The following is a 14,713-nucleotide window of genomic DNA, read 5'->3' on the forward strand; positions in this document are numbered from 1 at the left end:
GGTTTTATTTTATTTAATGTCATTGAATTCCGCTGGTATTTTATTATAGTAATGGGCTTGAATATGGTTTATTCATCTCACTGCTGATCTTACCAATGTTGTGTATCCCACTATTCCTGATGTGATACCCAAAGTGGCTGTTGGAGAAATTAAGTCCATGTTCTACCAGAATCAAGATATAAATTAACTATTGGTGTTGAAGGTACATATGCTTCAGGGACCAACGAAGAGAAAAAGGAGCTCACTGTGTTCATCAGTTTTGCTGGAACACTTTGGGGACATACTGTACACATGGCTGTGATGTCCAGGTGTCCTGTACTGTATATTAAACAGCTAGTTATGTGTGTTAGAAACAGCTAGAAACAGTGTGTTATGTAGTAGATGTTATGGCCAAAGTGGACAAAGTCTAAAGGAATAGATAATAATTATAGTGGAGAAAGTGTAGAAGTATAGAAAACAATTTATTAAGTCAAAATAATAATATGAATTAGTTTAAAAGTGCTCAAGTAGTGTATGAGTGTTTGTTTACTCCAACACATAGAAACATTTTACTGGGAAGACTGGAACTTGTGGTAGTGCTCAGGAAGAATCTAAAATAATACATAATTATGAAAAAAAAACAAGTCAGAAGCTTAGTTTCAATTAAGACTGTTTTTATTGATGGAAATTATAACAGATTATAATCCGAAAATGTCAAAAGATTTTGGTCTTTTTGGGTCACTTTGGGTGAGACTATAGAAACGGTGGGATACACCACATTGGTAAGCTAAGCAGATTTCTTCTTGAGTATCACGAAGCCGAAGCGATCAATGTCAGCCTCAGAACGTCCTTGGATTCCAGGGCAATTCCCAGATTCAACATCAACTACTACTTCTGATTGCAGTTGACAACTTGTCACGCATGCATGGAACTCCCGGGAGCTGCTTGTCTTGAATTTGATGGCACCCAGATGTGTACCAGCTTGATTTGGCCAAAGTGAAAGGGAGGCGAATATCTCATCATCATCAAATGTAAACTCTTTCAGATTCCCATCAGGAACACCAAACGGTTTGAACCGGCCATCAGTAAGCCACACCTTCACGGCTTTTATCTCCAAATCACCTTCCCAAACCTTGATCTTTTTCAACAAGGATTGATTATTCATGCCATTAAAATAGAAATGTTGTCCTCCCATTCCACCAACTTCAACAACACTGGTCGCCATGTTCTTAACCTTAAAAAGACAAACATTTCAAGATAGAATAGTTCTTCTGATAAATAGGCATGTTTAAGATGAATTATAGTTAAGATAATAATAAAATGATAAAATGAATAAATAAAAAAAATAAATAGAATAAATAAAATGCCTGAAGCATGAGCTACTGCTGATATTATTTGCTGATTCAGCTCATTAAGCTTCATTAAACAACTGTATTATTAGATGACTTTATGTATGCTTCCATCAAAGTGAGTTTTATTACCCCACTATATGTCTCTCAGATCTTATCAGTAGATATGACAGCTGTCATTATCGATAAGAAAATAGGTCAAAGTTTTTAGAAATTAGTTTTTTAATTATGATTATTTATTTATTTATTTATTTATTTATTTGAAATTAGTTGTTGAAATGAATAAAAGTCAAAGTTTATACCTTTGATCTGGCATATGTATTTTCATATGTGTGTTTTTGTTCCAAATGAGCTAGGAGAGAAGTACTTAAAACTCACATGATTTGATCTGGGGGGTGGTTTGTGATAGGGTTACCCCTCCCCTCAGAATGAATGTTTGTGACTCATCAAAAATACTGCATTGAAGGGTTAACCCTCCCCTCAGAATGAATGTTTGTGACTTAGCAAAAAACGCGCACACACAACCACGTGAGTTGTATCTGTTTTCAAGTAGATAGGAGAAAAGTACTTAAAACTCACATGTTTGATCCGGGGGTGTATAAGAAATTAATAAAGAAATGAATTAAGAAATTAATGAAGGTCAAACCATTGATCTGACATATGTATGTCTTTGTTCCAAATGAGCTAGGAGACAAGTATTTAAAACTCACATGTTTTGATCCGGGGGTGAATAAGAAATGAATCACGTGACTAGTTTTATTACCCTGACAAGAAATAAGAATAAGAGATTAATAAAGAAATGAATTAAGAAATTAATGAAGGTCAAACCTTTGATCTGGCATATGTATGTTTTTGTTCCAAATGAGCTAGGAGACAAGTACTTAAAACTCACATGTTTGATCCGGGGGTGGTTTGTGATAGGGTTACCCCTCCCCTCAGAATGAATGTTTGTGATAGGGTCATTAGCCAACGGGTGCTATCTACAACGTCACACAAGCGCTAAAAAATTAGAATTGAAAATAATCCTACATCCCATGATTTCTGCTTTGGTGAAACCTTGACTTTTTCAATTAGTCCGCACTGTAAATCCAAATGCTCAAAATAATTAAATAGATTGACTAGTGTCAACTTAATTTTATAAAACTATTCAACTAACTTAAGTATTTTAAGTTTCTAGTACTTTTTTCACTTTTTTGATTTTATTAAACTAATTATTTTTTATTAACTTGAACTATTAGCAGTATGTGTTAAGTATGTGACACTTAAGAGTAAAATTTCACTGTACTTATTTTTGTTGTTTCAACATTAGAATTTCAAAAGTTTTTGAAAACTGAGGTAAAATGAGCTGCAAGCAAACTATTATACAACTCTCCAACATATAATGATAAAATATTTAAACTGAAAAAATCAAATAAACATTTTAAATTATATATTTTAAAATATTTCACTTCAACTAAATTCATGAAGGTTGGATCTTAATTATCAATATGTATAAAGATTTTTTTTTTTTCAAGAATAGTATAAAATTACAATATAATGAATAATAACATTCTCCAAAATGCCAGTTTACTTTCTTAAAAAATACTGTTTGAAATTTTTTTTTAAATCCCTGTGTTTTGTGAGATTTAATTAAGGGTTACTGTCTGCAGTAAGCATCCCGGTTGATTTAAGGACTGGTTTCCTTTGGCTCACGTGTCTAAGACGAAGAAAATATCAACATTCAAAACGTTCTACAAGATTTTTTATTTTTTTTTTTCTCTCAGCTAAGGAATAGAATAACTGAAAACTTTGAGCATGTCTACAGTGCACTACAAAACACATTTACATTTACATTTACATTTACAGCATTTGGCAGACGCCCTTATCCAGAGCGACGTACATAAGTGCTTAAATCTCTATCATTGAATACATTAATGCTGGCTCACTAAGTTACATACTTAAGATACCATGAGTTTAAAACGTTTGTTCAAAGTTACAATGAAAAAGTGTCAAAGGTTATCTATGGATAACCATATTCTAAGATGAAGAAAATATCAACATTCTAGACTTTCTAGGGAATTCTTACATCTAAGGATAGAATAAAGAATTGTTGAGACATTTTTACATTAGACATGGCACAGAAGCGCTCGAATAATTCTCCCACTTCGGAAGCTAAAAAATTAGAATTGAAAATAATCCTACATCTCATGATTTCTGCTTTGGTGAAACCTCGACTTTTTCAAGTAGTCAGTACTATAAATCCAAATGCTCAAAATAATTAAATATATTGAGTAGTGTCAACTTAATTTTATAAAACTATTCAACTAACTTAAGTATTTTAAGTCTCTAGTACTTTTTTTTCGATTTTATTAAACTAATTATTTTTTATTAACTTAAACTATTAAGTATGTGACACTTAAGAGTATAATTTCATTGTACTTATTTCTGCTACCTCTGGATCAATTATGCACAATTTTGGGGTGTCGTATCACTGCTATGCGGACGACACACAACTTTATGTACCTATTAAACGCAAAGATAACTCAGCATACAAGAGATTGGAGGCTTGCCTGCAAGAACTCAAATTATGGCTTACAAATAATTTTATGATACTTAACGATGACAAAAACCAAATCATTCAATTTGGGCCAAAAGAGCACCCAGATGAAGTTTCTAATAACCTTTGTACTCTTAATCCTTATCTTACTTCTGATGTTAAAGATCTAGGATTTTGGCCTTAAATTAGACAAACAAATCAACACTATAGTTAGTACCAGCTTCTTTCACATTCGCAGGTTAGCTAAAGTCAAGACTTTCTTAAGCAGGAAACGTTTTGAAACAGTTATCCACGCTTTTTATCTCAACTCGACTTGACTACTGTAATTCTTTGTACTCTGGGTTACCTCTCTCTTCCATCTCTCGTCTTCAAATGGTTCAAAATGTGGCAGCCCGTCTACTCACAGGTAGCCGCAAACAAGACCATATTACACCAATCTTACGTTCTTTGCACTGGCTGCCAGTTCCATACCGTGTCGAATACAAGATTCTGCTATTCGTCTACAAAGCTCTCAATAATCTAGCTCCCAAATATTTATCTGATTTGATTGTTATGTACAATCCTTCAAGATCACTTAGATCCCAAAATGGCCATCTTGTACTGGTACCATGATCCCGTCTGCAACGCAGGGGAGACCGAGCTTTCGTAGTAGCGGGCCCTAAGATGTGGAATAGCTTGCCACCCCCAGTCGGAACTGCTTCGACTTTTGCTGAATTTAAATCCATGTTAAAAACACACCTCTTTTCCCGTGCTTTTAATTGTTGGTAACTTGTACGTGTTCTTTTATATTTATGTTCTTTCTTTTTTCCTTTTCTTTTATCTCTATGTACAGCACTTTGGCCAGCTCAGGCGGATTTTAAATGTGCTTTATAAATAAAATTGAATTGAATTGAATTGAAATTGTTGTTGCAACATTAGAATTTCAAAAGTTTTTGAAATATTGAGGTAAAATGAGCTGCAAGCAAACTATTATACAACTCTCCAACATATAATGATAAATTATATAAACTGAAAAAATCAAATAAACATTTTAAATTAATCAGGATTATTGGTGACATGGTAAGTGTTCAATGTGTTTTTACAAGCTATTACAAGTATGTCATTTTTATGTAGTGAATTTCCATAGTAAACAGTTACACCAGTTTAATCTAAACAAAACTTTATAAACACTGTTCATCCGTGTATTCACAGTTCATAGATGTGTCTAAAGGAATAATTAAACAATGATAATGAACAACCCATGTGGTAATGCTGTCACTATGCAAAGTGAAGTGCATGTTACAAAAGCGATAGATTATTTTTCAAGACAATTGGCAGTTTTTAATCTCAAACCTCCGTAAATGAGCTTGTAATGTAATGTACACTACATGTGACATTTAAAAACAACAAAAGCAATATTTACTAGTATAAAACTAATATTAACTGGTACGGACAAAAACTAAATAAAATTGAAAAGATACTTTTTTCTATTATGTTATCGCGTTTGGTGCCCATTGATATACAGTTATAGGAGAGTGAGAAAGCAAGTGCGATTGCAGAAATATGTAGAAAAACAACTATACAATTTAATATGCTTTAAAACTAAGTTGGCAAAGTAATGTAGAACTATATTGTGGTCTGACAGAATGATATTTGCACATCTGAGAACGTCTGTTCAGAATCTAAAGTATAAAGCAGTGCTCTCTGGTATAAGTCCAGAACTACTACCATATTCCTACTTGATATTGAACCACTAACACTATGCCAATGATGTAGTACCCGCCTTATACTGTGTAGGGCTCTTCGAGAGATGGGACACGGAAAAAAGGGCACAGAGACGGTGTGAGAGATAACACAAAAAATGAGGTATTTATTTCCTCACTCACTTAAAGCAAAAACCAGAAATTAGGAAGGCAGAAAACTGAGTCCTTCCTGTAGGGGCGGTTGGGCAGAGAACCAGGCTCCACAACCCGGTAGCAAGAGGAGGACGGCAGGAGAATAATACAGCAGCCCTCCCAGGATATTAGCAAGGCTCAGCCAGCGACGTGGAGTCCCAGGTCAGTTGGATGTCTCTGAAAAAACAAGGGAAGAAAGAATACAAACATTAGTTCCGTTTAGCACGCCCCCCTTTCCTTTCTTCAGTCGCTGAGCCTTGCTTCCTGCTGTGCTTTCCTCCTGGAGGGTGAATGCTCCAGCGGCGCTCCTGATTGGTCCGGGATTTTCGGCGGGAGTTTCGGCCGCTCCGCCCCTCTCTCACTTGCCGCGGTGCTGACCAAGGTGCTGGAGATCGGGGGCTCGCGGTTAGTGCCGCTGGCCAGGGTGCTGAACCACCGCCTGTTCCACTCTCCCGCTTCCGGGTTGCCGATGCCGTGGGCGAAGAGCGGTTTTTCCTCCGTGTGTTTGCGGTGGTGCACGTGCCGCCGTCACAGGTCCCCCCCCTTTGCTCTGAGCCCCCACCTGGTAGTAACCATCCCCAGAGAGCATAGCGCCGCGAGAGGCCATCGGCGTTCCCATGCCGGCTCCCGGCTCGGTGTATGACCTGGAACGAGAAATCTTGTAAAGATAAGAACCATTGTACTACCTGGCATTGGTGTCCTTCGCCTTGGCCATCCAGAGTAGAGGGGCATGGTCTGTCACCAGGGTGAAGTGTCGCCCTGCCAGGTAGTACCGGAGATCCTCCACAGCCCACTTGATGGCCAGGGCTTCTCGTTCCACTGCGGCGTAGTTTCTCTCAGCGGGGGTCAACTTCCGGGAGATAAAGAGGACCGGGTGTTCTTCTCCCTCGAACTCCTGTGACAGGACGGCTCCCAGCCCTGTTTCAGACGCATCCGTCTGCAGCGAAAAGGGGCGACCAAAATCGGGGTTCCGTAGTACTGGCTGGGTGGTGAGGGCCTCCTTGAGCTGGCGGAACGCCTGTTCTGTGCCGTCCGTCCAGTGCACCCAGTCCGGCTGGCCTTTCTTGGTGAGGTCTGAAAGAGGGGCAGCTAGAGAGGAGAAGTTAGGCACAAAGCGTCTATAATAGCCCGCTAATCCTAAAAAGGCCCGTACCTGTTTCTTTGACGTGGGTCGAGGGTACTGGACCTTCTTCTCCTGGGGCTTTAGGAGTCCCCGGCCGATGCAGTATCCCAGGTACTGGGCCTCGGACAGGCCCAGGTGGCACTTGTGGGGGTTTGCCGTAAGACCAGCTGTTCGCAGGGCCCCCAGAACCTCCCCCAGGTGGAATAGGTGATCGGACCAGGTGGAGGAATGGATTACGACATCGTCCAGGTAGGCAGCAGCGAAGGCGCGGAGGGGTCGGAGGACGATGTCCATGAGGCGCTGGAAAGTGGCCGGGGCCCCATGTAGGCCGAACGGAAGGACCCGGTACTGCCAGTGGCCATGGGCGGTGCTGAAGGCGGTCTTTGGCTTCGCCTCTGGCGCCAGGGCGACTTGCCAATAGCCCTTTGTCAGGTCAAGGGTGGAAATAAACCGGGCCTTCCCCAGCCGCTCCACCAGATCATCAACTCGAGGGAGGGGATAGCTGTCGAAGTCTGAAATCTGGTTGAGCCTCCGGAAGTCGTTGCAGAGGCGGATGGACCCATCTGGTTTAGGCACCAGCACGATGGGGCTGGACCAGGGGCTGGCAGATTCCTCGATAATCCCCTCTTTCAGCATGCGTTCTACTTCCTCTTCAATAGCCTGGCGTCGAGCTTCTGGGACCCTATATGGTCGCAGTCGAACTACCATCCCAGGAGGGGTCCTGATCTCGTGATGTACCAGTGCCGTGCATCCTGGCTGGGATGAGAAGAACGGTCCAGGAGCTCTGTGAGGTCGTGCTGCTGGGCTGGTGTGAGATCCTCTCCCCTCCGTACTAGGGCCCGTTCTTGGGGAGCTGTGTGAAGGGAGGCAAACGCAGACACCACAGCCGGCGGGGGAATCCATTTTTTTAAAAGGTTGATGTGATATAGTTTGGTGTCTGCACGCTTACCTGGCTGTTGCAGCCGATAGTTCACCGGTCCCACCTTTTTGAGGACAGTGTACGGGCCCTGCCACTTTGCCAGGAACTTACAGGCTGCACTGGGAATGAGGAGCATTACTTGGTCCCCAGGGCGAAGTTCCCTCACCTGGGCGGGCCGATTGTACGTCCTCTGTTGTGCTCGCTGGGCCTCCTCAAGGTGCTCCTTCACGATGGGCCCCACACGCTCGATACGGGTCTGCATGTCCTGGACGAATTCAATGACGGAGCGGAAGGGGGAGGGTTGCTCCTCCCAGGCCTCGCGGGCAACATCCAGCATGCCCCGCGGCCGCCGCCCAAACAGGAGCTCGAAAGGGGTGAAGCCTGTGGACGCCTGGGGTGTTTCCTGGATTGCAAAGAGGACGTATGGAAGGAGGAGGTCCCAATTCCGTCCTTCCTGGTCTACCACCTTCCGTAGCATACGTTTCAGGGTCTGGTTAAAACGTTCCACCAAGCCATCTGTCTGGGGTGGTAGACAGACGTCCTCAGGTGTTTGAGCTGCAAGAGCCGACACAGATCCATCATTAATTTAGACATAAAGGGCGTACCTTGGTCGCTGAGGATGTCTTTAGGGATCCCGACTCGGCTGAAGAGCAGGAGCAGTTCTCTGGCCACGCTCTGTGAGGTGGCCTTCCGAAGCGGGACCGCCTCGGGGTAGCGGGTGGCGTAGTCCACCATCACCAGAATGTATTCATGGCCCCGGGCAGACTTTGGTAGCGGCCCGATGAGGTCCATGCCAAGCCTCTCAAAGGGGACGCCAATGATAGGAAGGGGAATAAGGGGGGCCGGAGCTGGTTTCAGGGGAGAGGTCCGCTGGCACGTGGCGCAGGCCCTGCAAAAGCCCAGGACCTCGGCGTTCATGCCCGGCCATGTGAATCGGTCCCGCAGTTTCTCAAGTGTGTTCTTGGGTCCCAGATGGCCCCCCAAGGGGTGAGTGTGGGCTAGGTGGAGCAGAGGCGGGGTACGTTGGCGTGGCACCACCAGTAGGTCGCAAGGTTCTCCTCTCCTATCGGTGTGAAAATAAAGCAGCCCATTCCTCACCAGGAAGTACGACGGGGGAAGTGGCCGGGCAGGGTTGGTGTTGACTCCCTCCACCTGCAGGACCTGACCCCAGCAGTGCTTCAGCCGGTCATCCTCCTTCTGCTCTTTTCCAAAACCTCTCTCCTGGGTGGCCTGTTGAAACAGTGAAGAAATAGGGTTAACCTGCGGCTGGGGCTCACCTGGAGAGGAGTCGCTGGCATCTCTGTCACCCCGAGCCATGCACGCCCGGCGGTCCCGGCCCTTCTGCTTCTGTTCCAGCCCACACTTGGCAGTGGCCTTCATGGCGGCAGCAAACCCCGGCCAGTCGTGTCCCAGTAGGAGGGGGACCGGGAGATCTGGGATAAGTCCGATGAGGAGCGGCCACTCTCCTGCTTTGCTACGGATCTTGACCTGTGCGGTAGGGACAGAACGCACGTGCATGGACGCACGAGACCGCGAGAGTCCCCACCGACTTTATGGGGGCAGGGAGTACGGTGGGGCGGGCCAGCGTGACTGTACTCCCCGAATCCAGGAGCGCCGACACCAGGCGGCCATTTACCTCCACAGTAAGGCGGGCCCCCTTTGGAATGGTGGGGGTGTGTAGGCCACAACTCGCGAGCCATTGTTTGGGGGCCTGAGTTGGTGACTTCGTGCTGATGGAGACTGGCCTGCATGAGATGTTGCAGCACCTGCCCCACAGAGGGCTCCGGTGCTGCTTCCGTGTCCGCTGCCCGCATTCTCCACCAGTGTAGGGCTCTTCGAGAGATGGGACACGGAAAAAAGGGCACAGAGACGGTGTGAGAGATAACACAAAAAATGAGGTATTTATTTCCTCACTCACTTAAAGCAAAAACCAGAAATTAGGAAGGCAGAAAACTGAGTCCTTCCTGTAGGGGCGGTTGGGCAGAGAACCAGGCTCCACAACCCGGTAGCAAACTGTTATAACATAAAACATTAATATACAATTATCTATCTCTACACATTGTATGAAACATACACATTACTATGAAAACAGTATTAGTTGTATTCCAGGGTCATGATTTTATAACTTTATAGTAATTAACTTTGTGTTAAGCATAAGGAATTCTAAGAACCTATAAAGAACCTACCCCTCATTAGAAAGATGATGCAGACCACATTTGCCCTGCAACGACAGACCATTGTGAACCAGTGAAAGAGCTAATGGAACTCTGGCCTGTTCTTAAAATGGAGTCTGAGGTAATGTGCAGTAACACTTTTTTCTGTTATTCGTTTGCTGATAACAAAGTTGGGTTTATTACTTTATATAGGGTTCTTTTCTGCTCAATGGGATGGAAGTAGATTTACCAAATTCATTATAAATATGGTTGTGTTTTCTGTCATGTCCTTTTAAAAATGTATGTGTATGCAGAGTTCCAACGGATTACAAACCAGAACCAGGTAATTTGGTTAAAATCTTAAAAATCCAAGATGAACAGGTAAAGAGTTGCACTGTTCAAATACATGTTATACATTTTATTGGTAGAATTTTGTATTGGAAGAGGAAAGTTTCTAATGAGCCCAAACACTACAATTTGTCTCTGGTTTTTGTTTGATTCCATTAAAGATACTTTAAAGTTATTTTTTGTATATATGTTTGGACTTTTTAAAATTTACAGTTCAGTTATGTACAGTTTTATTTTTATTGTTATAGGAATTTAATGACATACACACCAAGCGTACCACTGTTCTTCATGCCCTTCCTGTGTATCTACGTGAGGAAGTCTCTAGGTTTTTCAGGACCTGCACAGTGAGTGTTTTTGAAGAATTGACAGTACCATGTTATGTAAACAGTTCATATTAATACAAACTTGTTTTTTCATTTACCCCTCTTCAGACTCCAACCATATAGTTTGTCTGATTTGAAAACATTGATCTTTTTATTTATTTATTTATTTATTTTATTTTACTTTTTTTTAACCTCCGTTTTACACCTTCATGTGTAGTCTGTTCTGAAAATCATAGTACCAAAATTTCCAGATATGTACACAAATGCTGAACATAATTTTTTGCTGTTTGTTGATGTGCAGGTTTGTAAGATCACATGACTACCTATATGCCATATGCGCATTTTCATATTTGCACATTTTCACCTGTTATTGAGCATATTGCACATTTGCACATTTTCACCTGTATGTAAATTGTTCTTAATTTCACCTGTATGTAAATTGTTTCTGCAATTTCTGGAGCACGCTCCCAAGAATTTCACTCACCAAGGCACACGTGCTGTGGTGATGTGACAATAAAAGTGGTTTGTGATAGGGTTACCCCTCCCCTCAGAATGGATGGTTGTGATAGGGTTACCCCCTCCCCTCAGACTGATCATTAGCCAATGGGTGCTATCTATAACGTCACACAAGTGCACACACCCCTGAGCAAACACACACACACAGTTTACATTTAAAGATGGAGAGCATTTCACCTCCCTTTAACTTTGGCCAGATAAAGATACAAAATGTCTGGGTCTAATCAAATTCCAGACAAATCTCTCCCGCGAGTTCTATGCAGGCATGAAAATCAAGCAACCGGAACCAGAAGGTGAAGTTGATGTGGATGTGGCTTCTAGGGTCTGTGTGGGAATCCAAGGAAAAGAAAAGAAACTTTTATTTTCCTTAGGCTTTATGTTCATCAACACCATCAAGTCTGCTGCGCTTTCCACTGTTGTGTATAACACCAAAACTCTGGGTATGAAACACAAAGTGTCTGGTGAAGTAATTAAATCCATGTCATACAAGAACAATACTTCTGTACCTCAAGACTACACAATTGAGACCTCCAAAAACAATCATACAAAAATCCTCCTGGTCTGTTAATGTCAGTTTACAGTACTTCAGCATATTTAAAATTATTAATGTAAATTATGAAATGTTACTTTTGAACATTTTGTCTACTTTGACCATAAAGTGTAACACAGTGTTCCACATCATACTTATGTCAATATCAGTGACAAATATTACCTATTCTTATCTATTTCTCCGATTTCTCTGTGTTTGTTTCTACAATGTGTGTACTCATATTTGTAGTCAGCGACCCACAACTTTGATTAATACAACATTCTTTACAAAACATTAAATTTTTTTGCTGTAAGATTTGTATTTAATTCCTTTTACTTATCAGGAAGATTATATTCTGTTAGGATTTCAATCACTAAAACCCTTCTCAATTGAAACTAATGCTTTGACTCCTGGACTGTTCTAGATGCTTCCCGAACCCAAGCGTCCCAGTGAACCGTGTCTTAACAAAGCTAACACAGAACACAGGAAAACCTCTGGAGAAGCACAATGTCTACATGGCTGGATGTGCTCTTTATCACTATTGTAATTAAGTCTTACTTTAACTTGATTAAACCTATTCACTAAGTTTCTTTTCACTCAATTTCTTAACACTGTATCACTAAAACTTTGGGTCCAGCAAAAAGATGCCCTTAGTTGTGAACACGTCTAAAAAAATGAATGAAAATCCTTGGTCTTGTCATTTCTTGGGTTTGACTGACGATGATAATCAGAATATTTGAAAATCTCCTACAATGAGATTAACTGCAGCAGGAAAGTGACAAGTATTTTTTTTAAAAAGTGGGGAAAAGAGCAGTAGCCAGATATTATTTACGAAAAAGGAAAGAAAATAAAAGTGTGTAATTTAAACACTGACACAGGCAAGAAAAATTAAGTATGTCAATGGAATCAGGTAACATATTGATTATTTTGTGTGCATTTTCTGTCTTGCTGCAGTTAGTTTTTTAAGTGAACGCATTTTCTTTCGGTATTAAGACTGTAACTGACATCGAACGCAGTTTATTTTATTTAAATGGGTTTCTTTATTGTTATGATGTTTTTTGTTTGAATACTTTTCCTATAGAAACTGATTGAAAGGCAAAAGACTTTTATTATGAAAATTGTGACAGAGAGTGATGCACGAAGAAGGTGCTGCCAGGCACATGCTGAAACAGGGAAAGTTTTTGTTTTTCAAGCAACAACTTTGATAGAAAGAGACATCAGGTACAAGATAAAGTTCTCCTGTTGTAATAAGCGGCCAGTGAAGTAAGTTCTGTTAATGATACATGTGATTTATTTGTATTTCTGTTTGTATTTCTGTTCAATAATAATAATGTCCTTTGTATTTTGCATTTGTCTTATTTTCTTATCATTAGTTCTCACTGCATTTATTGAGTCTGATTATCCACCTGGTTGACAATAAAGCCAGTGAATCAAGAATTCCATACTCTGATGGAAACGTGGTTGTGAATGAATCAAACAAAATGCTTGGTGCAGCCTAACAAGCCTAGAATTCAATTATATAAATATTTTAACTGCAAAATGTGTACACATATTTGATAATGTTTAATAATCAATGTTACAGATGTACAGTATGGGACGTATTTAGTGCATTATGTATCACTGTACTCAGTATCTCAGTAAAGTTCTTGCTGACTGGAGCTGTGTGTGTGGAACACTGGAGTCCAGCTGTGACTTATATGATCTTGCATCTTCATGTTTATCCTGCATTTGGTGGAATGGGTGATTTTTTTTAGTTGATTTTTTCAAAATCTGGAAACCAATGAAAACAGTGATTTGATTTATTCCACTGGTCTACCAATGGTGCAAAACCACATTTTGTTGATTAATACGATAAATCTTTATAAAACATTTAGAGTAATGAATAAAACATTTAAATTCACGTTTTTAAATATTTAGTTTGACTGTAGCTTTGTGTCACAATTGTGTCACAATTTCTTTCTTCTCTTCAGAAGATTATAATCTGTTATAATTTCCATCAATAAAATTAGTCTCAATTGAATCCAATGTTCTAACTCATTTTTTTCTATAATTATGTATTATTCTAGATTCTTCCTGAGCACTACCACTAAACAGTTTTCCTTTTCGAAGTTTAAAACCATCAAAAGGTCTGCTTCAAGTCCCAGTCTTCCCAGTAAAATGTTTCTATATGCTGGAGTAAATAAACACTAATACACTTCTTAAACACTTACTTGTTTAAGACTTAAGTGTACTTCTTACACTTTTTAAACAAATTAATGATATTATTTTGACTTAAGTAAAAAATAATTATACTTATACACATTCTGCACTTTTTTATACTTATACACTTTATTATCTATTCCTTTAGACCAGGGGTCGGCAACCTTAAACACTCAAAGAGCCATTTGGACCCGTTTCCGACAGAAAAAAAAAACACGGAGCCACAAAACCCTTTTGACATCTAAAATGAAGATAACGCTGCATATATCGTTTTTTACCTTTATGGAAAGTATAGAAAAAACTGTAGTGTGTTGCATTTATGAAATCAATGAACTGCTACAGAGTAAACGAAATTTTATTGCTGCAAGCAAAAATATTGCTGCAATCAAAATACAAAAATATTTTGAACAGTTTGAACTAACCTTAAGAAAAAAGACGCTGGGTTGAAGGTTACTTTCAAATAAAATGTTCAATGTCTAATTGAGTCCTCTTCGTGTAATTGAGTCCTCTACGCACACACACCGCAACTCCAATTTTTTTCGGTAGTTGTTGCGTTAAATCTTACCCAGATTTTTCTGATTGGCTATCATGTAGCCTCTTTTTTTGATTGGCTGATAAGTGTTAGGCTCGACTAAGAACTGAGACACGCTTGATTCCTGCCTGGTTCCATAGAGACAGCGGTGCTGACTGATACATTTTGGGTGCTGAGGCATATTAAATATATGATAAATAGTCAAAATAGTTTTTCTGCGTGAGAAATACAATGTGTGGTGGGAGAGCGTGATAAAAGACCGAAATATGTGACTGTCACTCTCAATGCATGACACTTGAGAGCCCTGTATGACATCAAAATTTTAACTTGCCG

At 40.6% G+C, this 14,713-nt stretch overlaps 1 protein-coding gene across 1 annotated transcript in view; it reads right to left on the reverse strand.

Annotated features, from left to right (window-relative positions):
• Window positions 1-636: 636 nt before the first annotated feature.
• LOC132861393 (aerolysin-like protein) overlaps window positions 637-14,713 on the reverse strand; it is a 108,022-nt gene continuing 93,945 nt past the window's right edge. The window contains exon 2 of the mRNA XM_060892900.1: window positions 637-1,213. Within this exon, the coding sequence (XP_060748883.1) occupies window positions 767-1,204 (438 nt within the window). The 5' untranslated portion in view covers window positions 1,205-1,213 and the 3' untranslated portion in view covers window positions 637-766. The remainder of the gene's footprint in view (window positions 1,214-14,713) is intronic.

This window comes from Tachysurus vachellii, chromosome 18 (assembly GCF_030014155.1).
Source record: "Tachysurus vachellii isolate PV-2020 chromosome 18, HZAU_Pvac_v1, whole genome shotgun sequence".
In the NCBI taxonomy this organism is placed as follows: Eukaryota; Metazoa; Chordata; class Actinopteri; order Siluriformes; family Bagridae; genus Tachysurus; species Tachysurus vachellii.